Source organism: Hydra vulgaris, chromosome 01 (assembly GCF_038396675.1).
Source record: "Hydra vulgaris chromosome 01, alternate assembly HydraT2T_AEP".
Taxonomy (NCBI): Eukaryota; Metazoa; Cnidaria; class Hydrozoa; order Anthoathecata; family Hydridae; genus Hydra; species Hydra vulgaris.
Genome location: NC_088920.1, coordinates 52,317,750 through 52,341,551, shown reverse-complemented (window position 1 = coordinate 52,341,551; position 23,802 = coordinate 52,317,750). Strand labels below are relative to the sequence as shown.

At 28.3% G+C, this 23,802-nt stretch overlaps 1 protein-coding gene across 3 annotated transcripts in view; it reads right to left on the bottom strand.

Moving 5' to 3' along the window:
* The window catches only part of LOC100202681 (transmembrane and coiled-coil domain-containing protein 3), a 57,959-nt gene that overhangs the window by 9,997 nt on the left and 24,160 nt on the right, over positions 1 to 23,802 (bottom strand). For 2 of the 3 annotated variants that reach the window (XM_065788560.1, XM_065788561.1), the window contains exons 6-8: positions 20,492 to 20,600; positions 11,843 to 11,915; positions 6,857 to 6,946 (exon numbers count right to left, since the gene is read on the bottom strand). In XM_065788560.1, coding sequence (XP_065644632.1) covers positions 6,857 to 6,946; positions 11,843 to 11,915; positions 20,492 to 20,600 — 272 coding nt within the window. The remainder of the gene's footprint in view (positions 1 to 6,856; positions 6,947 to 11,842; positions 11,916 to 20,491; positions 20,601 to 23,802) is intronic. The other variant, XM_065788562.1, reaches the window with a different exon arrangement.

The following is a 23,802-nucleotide window of genomic DNA, read 5'->3' as shown; positions in this document are numbered from 1 at the left end:
TTTATACTAAATGTTACACTTGCATCAAAAATCTATGAAGTCGTTATTCCCTCTCGTATAATATTTTATCTAAGTTTACCGTTACGGCTTTTATAACCGTTTACACGAGAATTTCTTTGTGCACAAATTAGAATTCCTTCGTGCACAAATAATTCCATTTAGAAATTTTTTCCTTCAAAAAAAATTTCTAAATGGAGTTATTTGTTGAACCAATCCATGGGGAATTATACGAACTAATAATATTGTCCAGAGGGAAAAATATCAATCTCTAACAATGTTCATAGGGAATGATCCTATTCTTTAATAATATCCTATGGGAATTATTTGTGTACTAATTATTACATCATATTAAAACATATTGAAATACTAGATAGCGCTGTTTTTTAGTAAATACACATAAGTGTATAAAACCGTAAAACTCAGAATTTACATCTATCACTTCTAGTCATTAAAAAATTAAAAAAAAGATTTTGGTAGCTATTTAGGACCTATTATTCTTAGTTATTATTCCTATTATTATTAGTCATTAACTTATTTTTATATATACTTATATAAATTATTAAAAACTCTTATCTAATTTTTTCTTCATTCAGATACATGCTTTTACAAATTTATTATTGATCTGTTCTTCAAGAACATTGAGCACTCTATTTGTAGAATACACAAACATTATTTATATATACATATATATTCATGTAAGTATAAGAAACTGTAGTTATAAAGAAAATAGTCCACCATTATATGTTTAACAAAAAAAATTGAATTATTTTGGTAATCTATTTTTTGATTCTCAGTGTATACAATACATTTAATATAAAAAGCGGAGAACCATAAAACATGGTCATTAAAAGCCATAAATTCGGTAAACAAAATAATAGAATCAAATCAAATATATTTTGAAATAAGTTATAACATTTCAAGGAAATTTACAATAGTACAAGTACTAATATAAAGTAAATACCTGAACATACAACATAACAATGAACATACGACATAAAAATGAACATACAACATAACAATGATGAACATAACAATACAATGATGAAAGTAATAATAACTTATATCAATAATAGTAACTATAGTAATATTAATAACAATTCTAACAATAATAATAATAATAATAATAATAGTAGTAGTAGCAATAATAATAGAAGAATTTCATTAAGAAAGACAATAACATCAGCAACAAAAAGTAAATAATGAGAGCAAAAAAAAAAAAATTAGTAAGAAGTACAGAATAGATAGTTGAATGAAAAAAGATAAACAAATTGATAAATAAAGAATGTCAAAATATTAGTAATAACAGAATAGAAAATTTAATAAAAGTATTAAAAACAGCAGATTGAAAACCAGAGAAATTAGATATAGATGGATAAATAAAGAATTTCAAAATGTTAAAAATACCAAATTAATAATTGAAGAATCACAAATTAACAGAACTATATTACAGATTAAGAATCATAAATTAACAGAACGGTCAGTTCATTTTCTGCTTAAATTTAAAATGAAAAAATATAATTTATAAAATAATAACTTTTGTATTTGTATGTTTTTTATTTATTTATAAAGAAAAAAATCTGACAGTGAACAGTCAGTTCACTTTCTTTCATTCAAAAGTCATACACTTATTTGGTTTTGTTTGATTGATTTCAAATAGATTAAAAACTTAACATCTGTTTTAATTTTAAAAGAAAAAATATAATTTATAAAATAATAATAAATAATACACTTGTATATTAAAAGTCTGATAATGAACGGTCAGGTAAACAAGTCAAACACTCAATCGGATCTTATCTGCCAATTCAACAATTAGAAAACATATAGAAATAAGTGTTCAAATGATAAAGTTTTTTAATAAACCAACTATTCAAATAAATATTTTAACTTTTTAAAGGTATGTGTAATACTTTCCAATAAAGGAAGAAGTCAAACTTAGCAATTTTTAGATTTTTAGAACTTTTCTAATAATAGTTCTTTTAAGTTTATTAAAAAAAAAAGTTACTTTGCTTGAATTTCCCTAAATTGAGATTTACTTCAAAAATTACTAAAACGTCAGACAATAACAGACAATATATGAAAAGACAATAACAGACAATCTATGAAGAGACAATAGCAGACAATCTATGAAGAGACAATAACAGACAATATATGAAGAGACAATAACAGACAATCTATGAAGAGACAATAACAGACAATCTATGAATAGACAGCAGACAATCAATGAAGAGACAATAACAGACAATCTATGAGACAACAGACAATCTATGAAGAGACAATAACAGACAAACTATGAAGAGACAATAACAGACAAAGTATGAAGAGACAATAACAGACAATCTATGAAGAGACCATATCTTGTTTTGCTAGAAATAAAATTTCTGGTAAATGTTTTAACAATACATCAAAAATGTACATTAGGCTTGCTTTAATAACAGCAAACGTATATAAGGCTTGTTTAAATAGCACAAAATGTACTTTAAGCTTGTTTACACAAAATGTACATTATGCTAGTCTTAATAACACAAAATGTACATTAGGCTTGTTTTAATAACACTTAAGTCAGGTCAGATTATCCTGCTAATGGTAACATAACCCTGTACAACTTGCTTTATGTCCTGCTGCCTTGTAGGATACACTTTTTTAGGCAAAGGCTAGGAGAAGCCAACTCCAACTTAAAACACCCCCTGTCTGCCTTGGGGCTCTTTATTAAGTAAAAGCTAAAGATGGTGTCTGGATAAAAATACTCATGTTGGGGAGATTTTAAATGCATCGGGCTACTGTCTTGTAGAAGGCCTCCTAGACAAAGACTTAAGGGGTAAACAGATTCTATCTGTTGACCAGCCTTACACTCCTTCTTCATCTACTAGGCTGACAGATGTATTTATAATATATTGTTTTCAGTTTAGGATGTTGAATGCTGGATCTTCTTGACTCAATGCACAGGTTTTGTTTGTATCTCTGTTTTAATGACCAGGCAACTCATTTTATTATCTTCTAATGAGGGTAAAGCTCGAAAACTCAGTTTTATGGTTCTGAGGCTGGCTGGTACTCAGGTTTCCTAACTCTGTAGCTCTCAGAGAGGCTGATTCCATCAACAGCTGCAAAATATCAGATTACTAATAGCGCCATGTTGTGCAGGGATGGTGTTCCTGTTCGTACTTTTGGTGTGCATTGTTAAGGCTGCATTTGGAGTCTTTTGTTACGACTTAGGGTTTATTAATATTAATGAGGCAATTGCTTGGACTATTAAATAGTGTACTGAGTAATATCTGTGTTTCAAGTCAAGTTCTTTAACAAATTTAAAAATGACTAAAGTACCAAAAACTATAACATACAAAAAAACATTGTCATCACCAAGTTCTCTAAATCTATCATTCACTGATACTCGTGGTCTTTGAAGTAATTTTTCTTCTGTTTAGTCTTATCTCTTGCAAAGTTCACCAGACCTTCTTAGTCTTTGTAATTTGAGTTCAGCTGTCTTATCTTGCGATCTTAGTATTGATAGCCATCTTCCTATAATTCCTAAAGACTCCAATAGTCACATGCTTGGTCACATTTACATTCATAAGAATTCACCTATTTATTGGGAAGCTAGATTTAAATCCACAGACTATTCTTTTATGTGCTTTTGTTTAGCACCACTTCACTCTATCACCTTTCCCTTTGTTCTATATCGCTCTCCATCATCTTGACTGCACTCTTTTCGATGTCATTTCTGACCAAATTGACCCTCTCTCTTTATCCTTCAGTCAATACCGATATTGTTGGTGACTTTAATGCTCATCACACTGAATTGCTTGGCTCTAATGTCAGTGACTCTGCAGACATTAAGGCCCACAACTTTTGCCTTTCTCAATCTCTAACACAAATAGTCATTTTTCCAGCTCGCTTTCCAGACAACCCATATCATTTACCTTCTCTAATTAACTTATGTTTTGTTTCTGATCCTAGTCAGTGCGCAGTTTCTCCACATTTACCCTTGGGTGCTTCTGATCAGTTTGATCTCTCTACAACTATTATCTCATTCTTCTTCATCATCAGAATCCCCCTATCATCATATCTCTTACAACTACCTTAAAACTGACTTCTTCTGTATCTAAAATGATTTCCTAAAATGACTTCTGTATCTAAAATGAAGGTCTGGTGAACTTTGCAAGAGATAAGACTAAACAGAAGAAAAATTACTTCAAAGACCACGGAGTATCAGTGAATGATAGATTTAGAGAACTAGGGATAACAGATGCTGCTGGAAAGCAGCATCTGTTATCCCTACTTTCAAAAATTCTGGAAAGCAACCTGATTGACTGTCTCATTAGTCTTCTTACTGATCTGATTGACCGTCCCATTAGTCTTTTTACTATCACAAGCAAGTTTTTTGAGTCTTTAATTAAAAAACACTTATTCTCTCATTTTGAATCTAATAACTTACTTTCTGATCATCAATATGGGTTTGGTCTTCTCATTTCACTGCTGATTTGTTAGCGGTAATAACTGATATGTTTTATCATGCATTAGATAGATTTGGAGAGGTTAAGGCTACTGCTCTTGACATTTCTGAAGCCTTTGATAAAGTTTGGCATGGTCTTCTCCATAAGCTTCCTTCTTACGGTGTATCAGGCAACTTCTTTAAGATTATTGAATCCTTTTTTACCAATCATAAAATAAAAGTTTACTTTGACTGACAGCACTCTTCTTCATATCCTCTAACTTCAGAGGTTCCTTAAAGTCCTATTTTTGGGCCTTTTCTTTTTTTATTAACGATCTGCCAGAAATTCTCACATCTAAGGTGGCATTGTTTGCTGATGATACTACCATTTATTCTTGTCTTGATAAGAAGCCAACATTCTCTGATTGTTTGGAGGGGGCATTTGAGCTTGAAAAGGATCTCACTTCTGCTACAGCATAGGGATCTCAGTGGCTAGTGAACTTTAACTCAGATAAAACTCTTAGCTAATCGTTATCACAATAATATAGATCTTTCTATATTTATGAACGGTAATGTACTTGATGAGTCATCTATCCTTCATCTTCTAGGATTACCTCTTACTAGAGTATTGTGATATCACTACCAAAGTATCAAAAAACACTGAACTATTGGTAGTAATGATATTGAAAGTGCGATATCAAAAAACTCAATTTCATTATCGAGTATTTGAAAGTGAAAACATTTTTTCCAATAATGAAAATTGTTCCCATCACTACCACATCACTAAAGTCCCTTTTGCCACTACCAAACTCAAATCAAAAAAAAAAATTGGTAATAATAATACAAATTTTTTGAAATAAATTTAATTAAAAATATTTTGTCCTAAATTAAAAAAACTTCAGAGCATAATAATTTTACCTGAACATTTTACATTTTAATTAAAATTAAATTATGTTAATTTAATTTAAAATAATTCTCCATTAAAATTTTTATTAAAATTGAATTATACAGTACAATCTCTCTAGTTTGAATCTCCTATATTCGAAAACCTCCATAATTTGATTAAATGCAGTCACAGTGAAATGTGTTTAAGAAAAATCATCTTTCTATAACTCGAAAATCTCTCTATTTCAAACTTTTATTTTTCCCCATAAAATTTGAATTAGAGAGATTCCACTGTATTCAGTAAATTTCATAAAATAATTAATTTTCAATTATTTTTATGGTTTAATTTTTTTTTGCAGAGGTTATTTCTTTTAAAAATAAAATTTACAGGTCTGTCTAAAAAAATTAATTGTGAGAATAATATTGTTTTATTGTTTTGAAGAAAGTGACATCTTAAGAGTTGATAATGCCAAGAATTGATAATGTATTTCTCACAAGTGTTGGAGACTTGAGTTTGAACTATATTTATTATTAGTAAAATATTTTGAAAACAACCAATGTAATTTTCATCAAGCCTTGATACATACTTTGTCTCTGGGGAAATAAAAACCAATATAAAAATGTTAATTTTTTTTGAAAAATTTCAATAGGGTGAAGTGTTGTAAAAAATATGAACAATCATTTAAGATACTATATTTTGTCTTGTCAGCGGGCTAACCAAAAAAGGTGTTTGGTTCTTTTGATAGTGGCGATAATCCCTTACCTTAATTCTGATCTTTCTTGGAAACCATATATTAAATCCATTGCAAAATTAGCATCTGCTAAGGTTGAATCTCTTTATCGTGCTTATGTGCTTGCCGCGATAAAGAAATGCAAATTTATAATAGAATTTTTATTCTTGTAATATTCAAAAATTTTAGTTTATTACTCACTGACTTTTTAAAACTAGATAATAATTAGCACTTGCTATGAACGCAAATTTAAGAAATAAAACAAAATTCGATATTTGTATACTTTTATTCATTTAGTTTTTAGAGACAAAAGGATTGCATTAAACAGTAAGAAAAAAAATAAACTGTTTTATATTTTAAAAAACCAGGAGCAAAATAAACGTTTTATATAATCTGTACATAATACCATTTCAAATTTTATTTTTTCCCTTTTTAACTGTGAATTTTTTTTTTACACCGTCTTAAGGCTGCAGAGACCTTTGCATTCAAGGACACTGGGAACTATTCATTTCTTTTTTTTTTAATTTTTTCTTATTTTCAAACATTTAACTTTACAACATGAAGAACAAGGTGCGCAGCAGAGAGAATGTAGTAGTTGTAATAGTAGTAGTAGTATTACCAGTAACAGCAGCAACAGTAGTTGTAGTAGTAGTAGTAGTAGTAGTATTAGCAGTAGCAGCAGCAACAGTAGTTGTTGTAGTAGTAGTAGTAGTAGTAGTAGTAGTAGTAGTAGTAGTAGTAGTAGTAGTAGTAGTAGTAGTAGTAGTAGTAGAAGTAGTAGTAAATAAAGTTTTAAAACCTATATCTAAATAACCTGATGTATTGTTTTTTCTCCCATAGAACTCATAACTGCACCACACAAGTAGCATCCTAATTCCATTGATATTCCAAAGTATTCTGTTATCTATTAAAAAATTATCATTATTGATAAATATCATTACTGCTAAAAAAAAGACTTTATTTTTCAAATTTGGGTGATTTTATTGTTCATATGAGTTATGAAATAAAATTTTTTGGTATTTAAAATAGTCTAAACTAATAAGATTTTACCATAGTTTTATTTCAATTTAGGTTTTTAAAATAAAAGTTGAATTGAAACATAAGTTGATTAATCAATGTATCTGGTACATCATCAAGTACTTTAGGATGAAGAAAAATGGCAGCAAAAGTATGAAGTAAATAAATACAGTCTAATCAAAAATTTGATTTTGGTAATGGCATTGATGGAGCAGAGTGAAAGAAAAATGTGATCACCATGAGATTGATAAAAAGGCATACGAAGTAGATAAAAATAGAAACAAGGAATAAGGAATACAAAACTTTGTGTTGCCAAACTTTAAGTGTAGAAAAGATCTGGTAAAAATGTTTCACTAATTGACTTATTTTTAGTCTAAATGCAACTGAAAGTTTTAAAAAACTTATGAAAATTTTTTCAAGAAAGATTAAAAAGAGTCCTTGTAACATGTTTGATGTTGACAAAAAAAGTGTAGGTGAAACATATGAATATATGTGACACTCAATACAAGATCAAAACCAATATCTGAACTCTTGTAGGATACAGTAGAAGTGGAAAGAAAGTGGCAATATATATAAAACCTGCAACAAATGTTGCAACTAAACAACCTGATGATAATGATGAACTTTAATCCCAGGTAATCCATAATTGGGGAATTCTAATGTTTTAATGTAATAATGAAGAAAAATTACAGATCATTACAGTTCACAAGTATGAATGCTCTTTATAACCAAAAAGAAGTGTAGTTGACAAAGTTTGTAAATATAGGAAGTCATTTGCAATAAAAAATAATGTTTAATTTTTATAGCAAATGAGCCATTAGTGTGTAATTGTGAATAATTATAAATACATGATGGAATTAAGTTTAAAAATAGTTATAATTATGAACATAAGTTTTATAAATAGATATAATTAAAAATACCTGATGGAGATTAAGTTTCATAAATAGATATAATCATGGGTGCCTATAAAAAATTTTCTAAGAAGAAAAGGAAGGGGGAGCAAAATATTTTAGGTTAATTTTTTTTTACTTAAAACCAAGAAATATATAGAATAAAGAAAAAAATAAAAACATTTCTGTAGAACAAAGATGACAGTATAAACTTGTCATAGACAAACGGACAGGACCCTGTTGTAAACAACAGCATACTGTAATATAATATAGTAAACCTAGTACATACAAAATGTTTACAATACTTATTTAAAATCAACTTTATTCATTAAACAAGAGCTGGAGCTGTTTTATTTAGTTAATCTAATTTAATAAAGAAAAAAAAGAAAAATATTTCTGTAGAACAAAGATGACAGTATAAACTTGTCACGGACAGACAGACAGGACACTGTTGTTGACCTTGTTTGTTTGGGGGCGGGATAACTTTGACAATATGTTGTTGAAATAAAAACAAACAAAAAAAAATTTAATTTGAGCATTTATTGTATTTCCATAGGGAACCATTGTTAATGAATGACGTACCCACATGTATTTAGTTAATCTAATTAAATAAAGAAAAAAATAAAAACATTTCTGTAGAACAAAGATGACAGTATAAACTTGTTACGGACAAACGGACAGGACACTGTTGTAAACAACAACATACTGTAACGTAATGTAGTAAACCTAGTACATATAAATTTTTTACAATACTTATTTAAAATCAACTTTATTTATTAAACAAGAGATGGAGTTGTCCTAACGGACAACTCCAGCTCTTGTTTAATAAATAAAGTTGATTTTATGGACATGTTTAGTATCTGAGTACGTTTAACATGCGCAAACCAGACAGATGATCATTTGACATTGTTGACCTAAGCCTCGTTTTTAAACAATGTAAAGTGCTAAACGATTGCTCCATCGTACATATTGTTGAAGGTAAAGTTAACAAAACTAGCAAGGCATGCCTGCCACTTAAATAAAATCATGTAAAAGGTAATAAGTTGATGAAATGTTGGTTATTTTTGTATTTCTGCAGGTTCCAAAAATCAAACCAACTCAGGGCCTCAGTTTCAAAAATATATGTGTTGTACTCGTTATTAGTTGTAGAAATTTTGTCTTTAAAATTTTTTATTCAGTTTGCAAAATCTAGACAGATGCAGAAATACTAAGTTAATTTGTGCACTGTTGGCTTCACAAAATTGACTCTCCAATGAGCCAATTAGAGAATCTTAGTATGGAATGTAAATCGTTTCAACAAGTTTCCGGAATTACTTTGATGCTTTTTTTTCCTTAAGTATTTTGGAATGATCAGTTCAATATTCATTTTCTATGCAAGTTGCACTGTTTTCTTGAAAACCTCTGAAATAGTTATTGGACTTACCTCTGTGATGTTTTACTACACTGATTAGTTTTTGAACACAAAGTTGGAATTTTGAAAGATCAACTTAAACAGCTTGAAGAGCCTGACTAGCTGGTTTAAGTATAGCTGAGTACTACAAAATAATATGGAGACAAAATATAAATGTGCTGAATGATAAAAAAATAAAGATGTGCAACTTGTCAAGTAACTTTATTTGCGTGCAATGAACATTCTTCCAGTTGAAAATAAATATCTTTAAATTTACTACAAAAAATTTGAATACTTTTATACTTGCTAGTTCATCTTGTTTCACATAAAAGAGGATTATTTGGAATAGAAGATCTTCGTTTTGGGCTTTCATAAAAAAATGCAATAATTGTTTTAATAGTGCCAATGGTATATCACCGCAACATCATTTAGATCATTAACTCCAAGATTGAGTTCATAAGAGGCAGAGTGAACAAAGGTAGATTTGGAGTAAATTCTTCAAACTTTGTGCCAAAACAGCATTTTCTTTCCTAGTCATTGTGGAGCAGCCATCATGACCTTCACCGAGCAGATTATTATAGAGAAGGCTAAATGTTTTGAATGAGACTACATATCTTGGCAACATTCATATCTTTCACCAGACAAATTTCAAGAAATTCCTCACAAATCATAACCTTCTCACTAGATGTATTTAAAAACTGCATTTCCAGTGATAACAGTTTAGTTTCTGAAATGTCTGGTGTTTCAATTTTTATTTGGATCTCTTGTTGTTGATGCAAATTTTTCAGCATCTTCTTGAGTCAATGTCATGCTCAGCTGATATGGTTTTTAGCACTTCATTAAAATGTTTATACTTTGTAAAAGGATTAATAATAAAGGCACCTTGAATTCTGCTTTGAACTGGTAAGAAATAAAATAAAAAATCTTTAAAAAGCACCTTTTAATCTATGCAAATATGATAACCATGGAGTATACTGGTTGAGCCAAGAATTCCTTAAATAATGTTTTACATTTCCAGAAATGTTGCCTTTAAAATCATTAGACTGATGAGGCTGGTATTGATCAGTTAGCAAATGATACTTAAGATCATAAGGAATTTTCATAGTACATTTTACATAGAATCCAACATCATATTCTAAACTAGTATCTCCACTTTCAAGTAAATTATACCAAAATGGTCATATGTGGTGTAAATGGTTTCTACCTTAAGGGGTATGATATATGATATATCCTAAAGGTGATAAACCCTTAAGGTTATTTTTACCTATTTTTTTTTTTTTGAGTGTTTAGAAGAATAAGCATTCCAAATTTTAAAACTTTTATAACTTTGACAATATGTTGTTGAGATAAAAAAAAAAAAGACAAAAATTTAACTTGAGCATTTCCATTTGTATTTCCATAGGGAACCATTGTTAATGACTGACATACCCACATGTATTTAGTTAATCTAATTTTGTTTGAAATTTAAAACTTAGGCTCTTAATTTATTTACTTTATATTTATAAATTTTCAAACATAGCTCATGTTATGTTCTTGTAACTAGTAGTATAATGGCATATTGGTACTATACTATGCTATGTATAATAGTAGTATAATAGCATATTTGCTGTAACTCTGGATATAAGAATATAGATTTTTAAACAAAGAAAAACTGATATGAACAATATAGTTAGTTAATATAATAGTTTTATTGGTTTTATCTCACTCTTTTAAAATGTCATTTTTAGCCAACTTCAAAATATATATATATATATATATATATATATATATATATATATATATATATATATATATATATATATATATATATATACATATATATACATATATATATATATATATATATATATATATACATATATATATACATATATATATATATATATATATATATATATATATATATATATATATATATATATATATATATATATATATATATACCGAATAACTTGAAATCAAATATTACTTGTACATGGCTGATCCAGAAACTCTTTTGTTTCTGTTTTGTTCAACCAACTAAGTGGAAACTTCACAGTTATGAAATCATGGTTTGGAAGGTTTTAAAGCAAAAAATAGAAAAGTTTTAAAAATACTTCAAAAATCTCCAATAAAAAAATGATTGTATGTTGTAAAAACTAAAAAAGAGAATGGAATCTAATGGAAAAGCTTTGTTCAAAAGTTGGAAAGTCTTTTTTATACTTGAAGATTGTCGGAAAAAAATGGTAATTACAATATATTTAATTCCTAAATTATAATTATTATAAAATATATAATTAATCATAAATTATTACAAACTATAAGATATAATTAACAATAATATATATAAAAATACATATTAAGTTATAGTCATGCTAGTATATTAAGTTGTTTAGACAGTTGTTTATATTGATTAGAAAAATTCTTCTCACTACCAATCAAAAAATTCTAGATGTAAAAATGAATTTTTTTCTTATATTTCAATTAAATAATACACTTAATAAAAAGTAAAAAAAAAATTTACCATTAAAAGGATAGCCATTGCACTAATTATTCCAAGTAAAAATGATTCTTTTGAACTGAACAAATTTAATGTTCTAAAAATAAATATAACATTCAATTATAATTATCATAACCACAATGGTGTCATGCTTTATAGATTTGCTACATTTTTAGCATAGATTTATTATATTCCAGCATAAAAATGTTACATTAAAATAGAATTGCTATTGTGTTTTAAATGCTTTAGGCATAAGACATCATTGATGATGTCATACTGAAATAAGCTGCAGGGGCTTCAATACATACATCGACTGCGGGGTTTAAGCAGGTATCATCTAGATATGAAAAACTATTACAGCAAAGGAATTTTTTTTATTATTATTTTATTTTTTCTTCTTCTTTTTGTGAAAAAGTTATTTTTTGGTTTTAAGTCAACTTAAAGTTAACTTTAAGTTATAGCTAACTTTAAGTGAGCAAAATAATTTAGGAAAGTGTATGTAAAACAATATGTATATATATATATATATATATATATATATATATATATATATATATATATATATATATATATATACATACACATATATATATACTTGTTTCTCCGCGCAGCGGCCTTGTTCATCAAGGTTCGTGTTTCGGAGTTATAGAATTGAGAGAGGGTTATAACCACAAGTAACCTCCTCGTCTGTAGTGGCCTTCACAGCCTTAGGGAGGTGAACTAACATATATATATATATATATATATATATATATATATATATATATATATATATATATATATATATATATATATATATATATATATATATATATATATGTTAACTAACTAATATATATATATATATATATATATATATATATATATATATATATATATATATATATATATATATATATATATATCAGGGTGGCTCTTTAAATGACATTTTTTGAAAATATCTGCTTTGATCCCCTAAATGTGTTCTATATAATAAATAATTCTGGATTTAAAAGTTTTATTTAATAAAAAGTATTTTTTGGGGTTGCACAAGACCCTAAAACATCAGGCAGGTCCCTAATATAGTAAAAAAAAGATTTTTTAAAAAGCCTATCATGTTGGTTCTTAAATGAAGCGAAATTATATAAAAGTCTTAAAACAAATCCTCACTTTATAAAAATTTTCTATTTTAAATTTTACTGTCTAGAAAATGACATTTTTTAACTAAAAATGAAAAAATATACCTTTATACAAAACGTTTTGATCATAATTTTTTCCATGTTTTTTTATGAAAATAAAATTTTTTTTCAAACTTTTATATAATTACACTTCTTTTAAGACCCAACATAATATACTTTGAAAAAAAAGATTTTTTATGTTATTAGGGACCCATCTGATGTTTAAGGGTCTTTTGCAACCACTAAAAATACTTTTTATTCAAAAACTTTTTAAATCCAGTATGGTTTTATTATATATAACACATTCAGGGGTTACAATAAAGCATTTTTTTAAATAGTTATTATTTGAACCACCCTAATATTTATTTGAAGTTGTTTTATATTTACACACCAAGGTTAAACACAAAATTCAAGTCAGAAATCAAACTCAGATGCCCCCTCCAAGCAATCATAATGTTGAGTTTTTATCAAGACAAGAATAAATGGTAGTATCACCACTAGGGATATGACTTTTTTGCAACCTACTAGGCCTGTATCGTAATTCAATGAACTTTTATGTAAAAAGAACGAATAGATGTTTCATTTTGACATATTTTGAAAAAAGGTCACCCCAAAACCAAAAAATCGAATTTTCAATAGGTACACTTTTGTACAGTAAATGAATATTAAAGGCTGAAGATGTTGTAAGAGTCATACTCCTGTTGTTATTTTATTTATTTATGCAACATGTACTGTGATATAACAAAAAACATTATGTGATATATAATTATACAAGTATTACAAAATTAACAGTATCAAAGCGTCTAGTACAACAATATACATAACTGTCTGTGTCTATAGGCCTACTGTGTTTAGTACATGGGTCACATGATGCTCACGTCTCATAAAGAGTCTAGCGCTTATTACTTAGAATGAATCGAAGTTGCAGTTTGTCTTTCTTTCTGCAGGAAGCATACAGGTCTTGCATCACCTTGATTGCACGTTCAGCTATCTGATTACTTCGTGGTATGTCGATGACGGATGGCTCTTTCTTCCAGTGATTTTTGAATGACTGCAATGCCTTTTTGTAAGGCTTCAATACATCAGATAAATTCTTGAAGTCATTGTCATTGTACTTTTGACTACTAAACCAATGTTCTGCCCACTCATATGAAATGAACCTGCAAACCTTCTCCAAATTCTTTCTCGCTTCAGGCATAAGAATGAACGCCAGAATGGCGAGAATGGCTCTTGAGTTCCATCTGGCATTGCTCATATTAGGAATGTTCTGAAAGTGAATCAGAGGGAAGTTTCTTTGTTCTTCATAGAACCTAAACACTCTTGTTAAATGGTACAAAAACTTCATATCTTCTCTCCACCCTGATTTATCAAGAATTTCTACAGTTCCATTCACAAACTTATCCTTCAGTTCATCATACTTATTCAACAGTTCAGACACAAATGGGTATTCAATGTTTGGAGATTTGGTATCACCCCCAAGTTCTTCGTCCATCACCAGACGGAGAATCCTGTCTAGTACGTGATGCTGACAACCGATAAATTGTGGTATTGTGACACCCTTTAATTTAAACATACGTTGCAACTTCACAACAACTCCATTTCTCTTCCCAGTATTGACGTTTGTTGTATCAGTAATGATCATCTTAATTGAATTCCACAAATTGTATTCATCAATAAGTTTGGCAATTTTTTCAGCAACAGTTTCAGCTTTGCCATCTTTTAAACGCAGTGCATCAAGTTTCACGTCAGTTCTTTCATTCTGAAGTACAACTACCTGATATTCCTTATCATCTATTCGTTTGCCGTCAAAGTGTAAGGACCACTGTTCCATTTTAAGTTGTTGTATCATTTCTTTTTTTAATTTACCTGCCTCTTTGAATATGGACTTGTAAATTGCTGATTGACTTGGAGTTGGAATATCAATACCTTGTTGTGATAATACATTGCATATTTTAGCAGCTTTCTTTGTGGAAACTCCACTTGATGTAACCATACTTACAGCAAATTTACTTTTGTAGTGCTTTCTAGTTTTTTTCTGAGTGTCCTCATCATCGTCTTTATCACCGTCGTCGTCTTCATCATCTTCACTCTTACTTTTGCAGTTTTCAGATTCAGTACCACTGTCTGTGGTAGACAGAACTTGTGATGTGGAAGGTATTGCTGTTCCAGACTGGACTTTCCTTCTCTTGGAAGGGTGAATGGTTTCTTTACTTGCCACTTGTCCTGTTGAGTACCCCACCTGTCCTTTACTTTCTTTTTGTAGGTGGTATAGACGTTTATCTTCCGAGGATAACCACTGGCCATTCACTTTCGTGATGTCAAATAATGCATTGAGAACATCATATTTTCCACGCTTGACACATTCATCATAGACCTTCAGCACCTTCATAAGCTTTGCTCTTATCACTTGATCAGACACACGTGGAAAATTCAGTTTATTGTCCCACAATTTTGTAATTTCCTTAGAAATTTGGTCTATTCGTTCTTTTCTTCCTTTAACATATGCTCCGAGAAACTGGTATCTTCCTACGATCTGCAATTGAAGTGGTATTCTGGATTTTTCATCGAGTGAATGTTCTTCTACAGCCACGCTTCCTCTTCTTCTGTGTGACTCTTGAAATCTCACCAAATTTTTAGTCCAAGTCTTCTTGTTCTTTGTTACTGTGGTATGACTTTTCTTGTGAGACATCATATAATATTGTTACGACTTTACGGATAGCTGAGCGTAAATATCCGTTTAATAAAGTCGTTTAATTAATAAAATACTTTAACTGTATAGTAATCCAATTATAGTTCGATAATCCAGTCAATGTTGATAACAGTTCGATAATCCAGTCCGTATCCTAACGATAATGCTACAACTACGTATACTTCGTACACTTACAGCGTCTTTAGTTCGCTACAGTAGTTCCTTATTAGCTCAGTTACACGCAGAGTACTTCATAGAACTATTCACATTATCAACACTGAGCTCTGACAGCAGCTCGCTTATATAATTATTTAGAGCTTCCAGAATGTTCTACTAAGTTCTATAATCTTCTACAGTCTGTTACAGTCGTCTATATCACCGTGGTAACACAATGACGTCATCACATAACAATTCCAAGTATTTGCCGGCACACGGCCGTTTCGTTGCCATGGTAACGTGTGGCGTTATATTTATAAATTCATAACAAAATAATGAAATAAATAGAATTAAGCTGAGAATTAAGCTTAAGATTAAAACATCGGTCAAAAATGAATGTATAAAAATGGTAAATCAAATTTTTATTTTGGGGGTGACCTTTTTTTGTTGCAGAAAGCTATTTGGGCCTTTTTTCATGATTTTAGGTAAAAGTTCATCGATTTATGATACAGGAAACATTTTATTTGAAAAAAAATTAAAAAGTCATATCCCTAATCACCACCAAACAATGCCACTTTAGATGCGAGAATACCTGGAAGATCATAGAACCTTGAAGAACTCCTGAAGTGATGGGATAAGAAAAAGAGTGCTGTCTATCAAGGAAAACTTTAATAGTACAATTGGTAAGGAAGGATTCAATAATCTTAAAGATATTACCTGATACGCTAGAAGAAGAAAGCTTATGGAAAAGATCAGCATGCCAAACTTTATCAAAAGCTATAGGAATGTTAAAAGCGATAGCCTTAACCTCTTCACATCTATCTAATGCACAATAAAACGTATTGGTTATTACTGTTAGCAAATCAACTGTAAAAATAAAAGATCGAAATCCATATTGATGATCAGAAAGTAAGTTATTAGATTCAAGATGAGAGATCAACTATTTGTTAATTAAAGACTCAAAAACCTTGCTAACGATTGGAAGAAGACAAATAGAACGGTAGCTAGATGAGTCAGATCGCTCTTCAGAGTTTTTAAAAATAGGGATAACAGATGCTGCTTTCCAGCAGGCTGGAAAACAAAACTCTGATAGGCACTTGTTAAATAGTTTTGAAAGTATAGATGACAGTTCTGGAGAACACTTCTGCAAGACTATAACAGTTATGTTGTCTGGACCACAAGCTGTAGAAAAGCCTAAGCAGGAAATCACTTTAGATACAGAAGCTGGAGTGATACAAATGTCATACAAGAGAGGTGAAATAATAGATTTGCCCTTATTATAGATACTGGTAAAGATTCTCCAGAAGTCACAAGAGCCTAATTTTTGAGATAAAATACGAGATTTTGTGACTTGAGAATAGCGGGCTTGGGCGACAAAACCTTTTTACAATGGTTTCTAGCAATAGTAAACAGACGTCTATTTTCTGGAGAATTGTTTTGTTGATAGATTTGAAAGTAATGGTTTCAATCGGAAATTGCAGCAGCACAATGAGAGGAAAACCATGGAGAAGAGTGAGGCTTGACCTGGAATCATTGAGAGGGAATAAAAGATTCCATGCCAGCCTGAATCCACAAAATTATGTAAGAAGCACATTTGTCAGCAGGAAGAAAGATTTCTACCCAAGGGCCATCACGAAGAAAATCACGGAAAAGAGTCAGCTTTTAGGTAGTTGTAAAAGGTACAATGATAGGGGAATTCAGATGATGAAGAAGAATGAAATAATAGTTTTAGAGAGATCAAACCGTGATCAGAAGCACCTAAGAGTGAATGTGGAGAAACTGAGCACTGACTAGGATCAGAAACAAGATATAAGGCGAGTAGAGAAGGTAAATGATTTGGACTGTCTGGAAAGCAAGTTGAAATATTTATTTGCTCTATTTTTGAGCCATTCAGTGTAATGAGCATTAGTTACCAACAACAACAATATTGGCCGAAGGATAAAGAGCTTGGTCAATTTGATCAGAAATGACATCGAAAAGTGTGCAGTCTTGAGATAAAGGAAAGTGATATAAAACAAAGAGAAAGGCAATAGAGTGAATTGGTGCTAAGTTTAACCTAAATAATGTTAGTGAGAGCTTACTGTTTAAAATAGTGACATTTTTTTCTAAATTTTTTTTATATGCATAAATTTTAGCAGTGGATAGATATACATTATAAATATACAAATATACTTCATAAATATAACAAATATAGATAAATTTTAGCTAATATAGATATTAAATAAATATTTGGTTTATACAACTACCAAAAAGGTCATTGGTATTTTCAAGTCAAAATCTAATATCTTGAATTTTTTTTTTCTTTTTTGTATTGACATTAATTCAGTTTAGTCACAGATAAAGTCAAATTAAAAAAAAATTATTTTAATTTCAAAAACTTTTAATTATTTTAACTTATACTTAATTAAATTAACTTATGTTATAATTTGTTTGATTTATTCACAGTTTTATAAAATTCTGAAAAGAAAATCTAAATTTTCAGGTAACATTGTTAGTAACATTGTAGGTGATATTGGTGGTAAGGTTGTGGGGAAGGTTTTTGGTAAGGCTGTAAGTAAGGTTGTTGGTAAGGTTTTTAGTAAGGGTGTAAGTAAGGTTGTTAGTAAGGTTGCTGGTAAGGTTTTTAGTAAGGGTGTAAGTAAGGTTGTTGGTAAGGTTATCAAACTTACAATAGTAAGTAATATTGCAAATAGTATGGCTATTCTTTGTACTATTTACTATTAAAATAAAGAAAATAATAAAGTAATTAATGGTAGAAACAAAAAAAAATCGAAGAATACTTTTTTTTTTATTCTCTACTATTTTTAAAGGAATACAAGTAGTTTATTTACTAACCTATATATCTGTTTTATGTTCACTAACTGCTGATAGTAGTTTGGTTACTTTATTATAATAAAATTTTATTTAACTTAAATTTTATTTTTTATTTAAAATAAATTTTTTAATGAGGTATTTCTTTATTTATTACAGATTTCTTTAGAGCTAAAGTAGTCTGAATGAATGGAAAATATATATTCAACCAAACTGTTGCTTATTTGTTTTGTGGTGATTTAAACCTCATGATGAGTTTTTTAAAAAAGATTTTTAACACAACTTGATTTTTAATAAAAAGACACAAAATAAAATGTCACATTTCAACAACACTAATTTGAAAAAAAATTACAACCACTTTTTATGTTTTAGAAGATATAAATAAAAATTATTAGTGATAGGCTGACAAACCAAATAAATGCAAATAAGAGACTTGAAATCTCTACAAAGCAATGGCCAGTGAATAAAAAAATTGTACTGAGGATAAACTTTTAAAAAAAAAAAAAAAGCAAAAACAAAAAAATAAAAATAAATAAAAACAATAAATTCTAAAAATTTATCTTCCACTAAAAACATTTCAAATTATTTAAACCTACCAACAGCTTACACCATAAAAATATATAATACTATCTATATACTACTAATAAAAATATATAATACTATCTATATACTACTAATAAAAATATATAATACTATCTATAAACTACTAATAAAAATATATAATACTATCTATATACTACTAATAAAAATATAATACTATCTATATACTACTAATAAAAATATATAATACTATCTATATACTACTAATAAAAATATATAATACTATCTATATACTACTAATAAAAATATATAATACTATCTATATACTACTAATAAAAATATATAATACTATCTATATACTACTAATAAAAATATATAATACTATCTATATACTACTAAGAGGCTCAACACTAATAGCTACACCTTTTCAAGATGGAATTGAGAACACAAAATATTGTAAATAAGAAACTTAAGATGTAATTGAGAACTTGAAAGTTGTAATTAAGAAAGGTTTATAATAAACTATAAAAATAAATTGAGAATTCAGAAGAATAGTAAATTAAAAAAATGAGATTTAAATCAAATTTTAAACAATGTCATTACAAATCACCTCAATGTTCAGTTAAACACCAACTTGGGCATCTTCTATAAATTTAAAATCAATGTGAAACATAATTTAGATTTAAGTAAAGATAGAACAGTTAGATTTAAGTAACATTTAAAAATGCTGACTTATATGAATATATGTACTACCACTGTATCTACATGGAAATCATAAAATAACACAAATATTTGCATAACAGTAAAAAATAGAACACAAAAGTGTTTTAATTTGATACAGGTGCAACAAAAATAGCAGGTACAACTTTTCAAAATGATAGTAATGAATTAAAAATGGTTACCAAACATGAATCTTCAAAATTTTATAAAAAAGTGATTAGTTAGAATGCATTTGTAAAAGATAGAAAAACAATTAAATATAAGATCAGATATTGATGACGATGATGATGATGATCATCATCATCATCTTATCTCCATCTTAACAGATTAGGGCTTGACTATAAAACTGAATGAATAATTTATTTATCTTTTAAATAATAACAAAATACAACTTTATTCAAAAATGCATTGTAAACTGTACATTTAATGGTTTATTATTGTATAATAAATTTTTAATGTAGTCAAATTGCAGTTTCATTATTTCTTTTATAGTATAAAAAATGTTTAGTGCAATAAAATTGCAGTTTAATAATTTGTAATTGCATAATAAAAAAGTTATGGTCAAATTACAAAAAAAAAACTTAAATTTTTAAAAATCACCTGAAAAACTTTGCTGCAGCATATCTACTAAGAACATAAGCAAAAAATGATATACCAGTTAATGCTGCTAATAACTCTATTACAGTGAAAAACATAACTTCTCCAGATCCTATTGAAAACAAAAACTTTTTTACAAATAACAAAATTTAAAACTGTGAACCTGTAACTACACAAACATATATATCATATATCCTAGACTCTTTTCATCAGTGTTAACCATACTTATGAGAGATTTGGGCGGTGCCCAAATTTAGAAATTGAGGACCTTTTTTACAACATTTTATTTAACTTACTTTCTTGCCGGGTTTTTTTTTGGGTGTCCCCACAAAACAAACACGAGGTCAACGGAAATAATAAAAGAAATCGTTAAAAAGAGTAATTAAAACAAACAACGCAAAACAGACTTTAGTTTATCGTAGAAAAAAGATATTGTTAAGAAAAGTAATTAAAACAAACAATAAACAACAAACTTTTAGCGTTTTAGTTTAGTGTAAATAAATAGAATCAAGTTGAATAATAAAAAAATATATAGTCAATATATTAAATATATAAAATATAAAAATATATTAAAAAAGTATATATAAAAAACTTTTAAAAACAACATTTTATGGACTAAAATGTAAAAAATAAACTATTTCACGGGACCCAAGAACTTTGTGTATGTACACAACCTAAAATATCCATTAAAGTTAATTACTGAAAATGTTGGGCAACTAAGTACAACTCGTTCCTATTGGCGCCCAACATTTTCAGTCATTGACTCTAAAATGTTGTTTTTAAAAAGAGTTTTATATATATTTTTCATTGATTTTTTTTATACAGCAAACTTTTTTTTTATTTTTGCAAAAAAATGCTTATATACAACAATGTTTCCACCTAATTTCCTTATGGCAAGCACCTGCACAGGGTGTGCGTGTGTGTGTGTGTGTGTGTGTGATTTACCATCGTCTAAATAATTTTCCTGCATATATGTATATATATATATATATATATATATATATATATATATATATATATATATATATATATATATATATATATATATATATATATATATACACACATAAAGAGGCTATTCTAGGAAAATAATTTAGGCGACAGTACCTTCTGTGCTGGTGACTGCCGTATGGAGGAAGAAAACAATATTTGCAATAAAAAATGTCGCCCAAATACATTATTGTTGTTGAAAAAGGTCTAGAATAGCCCTTGATATATACATACACACTATAAACAATTAAAGAATATATACTATAATCCATAATTACTCGAATGGCATAAACTTTTTTTATCTAAATAAGTTTATTTTTGCATTATACACATTTTTGGTATATACACACAAAGGGGCTATTCTAGGAAAATAATTTAGGCGGCAGTACCTCCTGTGCTGGTGACTGCCGTAAGGAAATTTGGTGGAAACATTGCCGCATGGAGAAAAAAAACAATATTTACAATAAAAAAAGTCGTCCAAATACATTCAATATTGTTGAAAAAGGTTTAGAATAGCCCCTGATATATACATACACACTATATACAATTAAAGAATATATAGTACAGTCCATAATTACTCGAATGGCATAAACTTTTTTTATTTAAATAAGTTTATTTTTGTATTTTTATATAATAATGTAAAAATAACTTAATAAATTAAAAAAATGTATTTTGATAAAAATGCTTTGATTAAAAGTCATAAAAATAATAAAAATGATAAATATGGTGAAAAATGCTGGATGCAGTGTTAAGATGTGGGACTATATTGGTCAGAGTTCCACAGGTGACAATGTAAAAATAGTAGAAATAATGACTAAAGTAGTTTATTTAAACATTTTTAAAAACCATTCTATACCTTTTGGAAATTTGGGTTATTAGAAAACCATTCATTTTTTTATAGCAGAAAACCATCTAAAGCTTAAATCCAAAACATATTCTTCAAAACACCGTATAAGTTATTTAACTGAGTTTGAGAACAATTAAATATTAAATAGAATGATTTGGCTTCCCCAATCAATATATTTCTCTCCTTTCTGAATTTAGATGAATGATAGTTAGATGAATAAAGTAAAAGTAATGTCAAAAATTAATGCCTAATAAAATGCAAAATATGTGGACATGTTGCATTTCATTTCACTGATTCCAAAACTTTTTCATCAAGTTTAATGCTTATTTGTGACCATGCAAGCTGCTACATAGCTTCTGATAATTATCTGCATTGTCCATTTGGTCAGTAAACCAATGGCCATCTGTTAGAGATGAATCTACAAATGTTGAATAGGGAATCTCTTCTCTCTGGTAGAAAAACAAATGCCAAAAAAGCTAGTATTGCTTGGAAATTCCATTTTGCATTATTTAATCCAGGTATTTGAAATTTTTTTGAAATTTTTTGAAACTTCACTTTAGGAAATACTCCATATTCTTCAAAAAAGCAGAATACCTGAGTTAAAGGATATAGTAATTTCATATCATTATATCCTGCTGTTTCAGTAATCACTTTACCATTTTTGAAACTCTTCCTGAGTTGTTTGTAGTTCTTTACAAGTTAGAGGATAAATGGATATTTGATATCAGATGACAAGTTGTTTCAAAGTTCTTCATCCATTACTATGCAATAGACTTGGTGTAGAACATGATATTGACAACCAATGAATTGTGGTTCTTCCAGTTTTTTTTCAGTAAAACATCTTTGTAACTGACTGACAATCCCATTGCTTTATCTAGTGTTTACATTCACAGTGTCAGCTACAATTACCTAAAATTGTTATTTAATTTAAGAAAAGTTTTTATGATTACACTCAAATTTTAAAAAGTTTGTAAATAGCTTGAATTGCAAGTAATATTGGAAAATAATATTGTTAAAACTGTTTATGCATTTATGTGTATTTTGTAAATTGATCAATAATTCTTTTAATTTGTAAATTTCTTTATACAATCAGAATTAAGAACAAATGGCCTGAAATAGGCCGTTAAGCTATCATTTAAAAAATTGATGCCTCAAAGTTTGAGTTAACACATGTTAATTCTAACTTTGTTAAAAACTTCATATAACTATATTCATCGTTAAGTAACCTATTTAAACTCAAATTTGTTTGTTTATATTATGCAATACTGATTTATTTTTTAGAATAATAAATGCAAAGTGGCCAGAGATAGGTTAGTTTACCATAAGTGTAAGCTTTTTCTAAAAAGATGTAATTTTTTAATTTTACATAAATTTCTACTATTGTTTATAATATTTACCTTAAAATATCGTTATTTTGAAAACCTTGTTTTCTAAACTGTTTTTATAGTATCCTAATAAGCAAATAAATAATAAAACT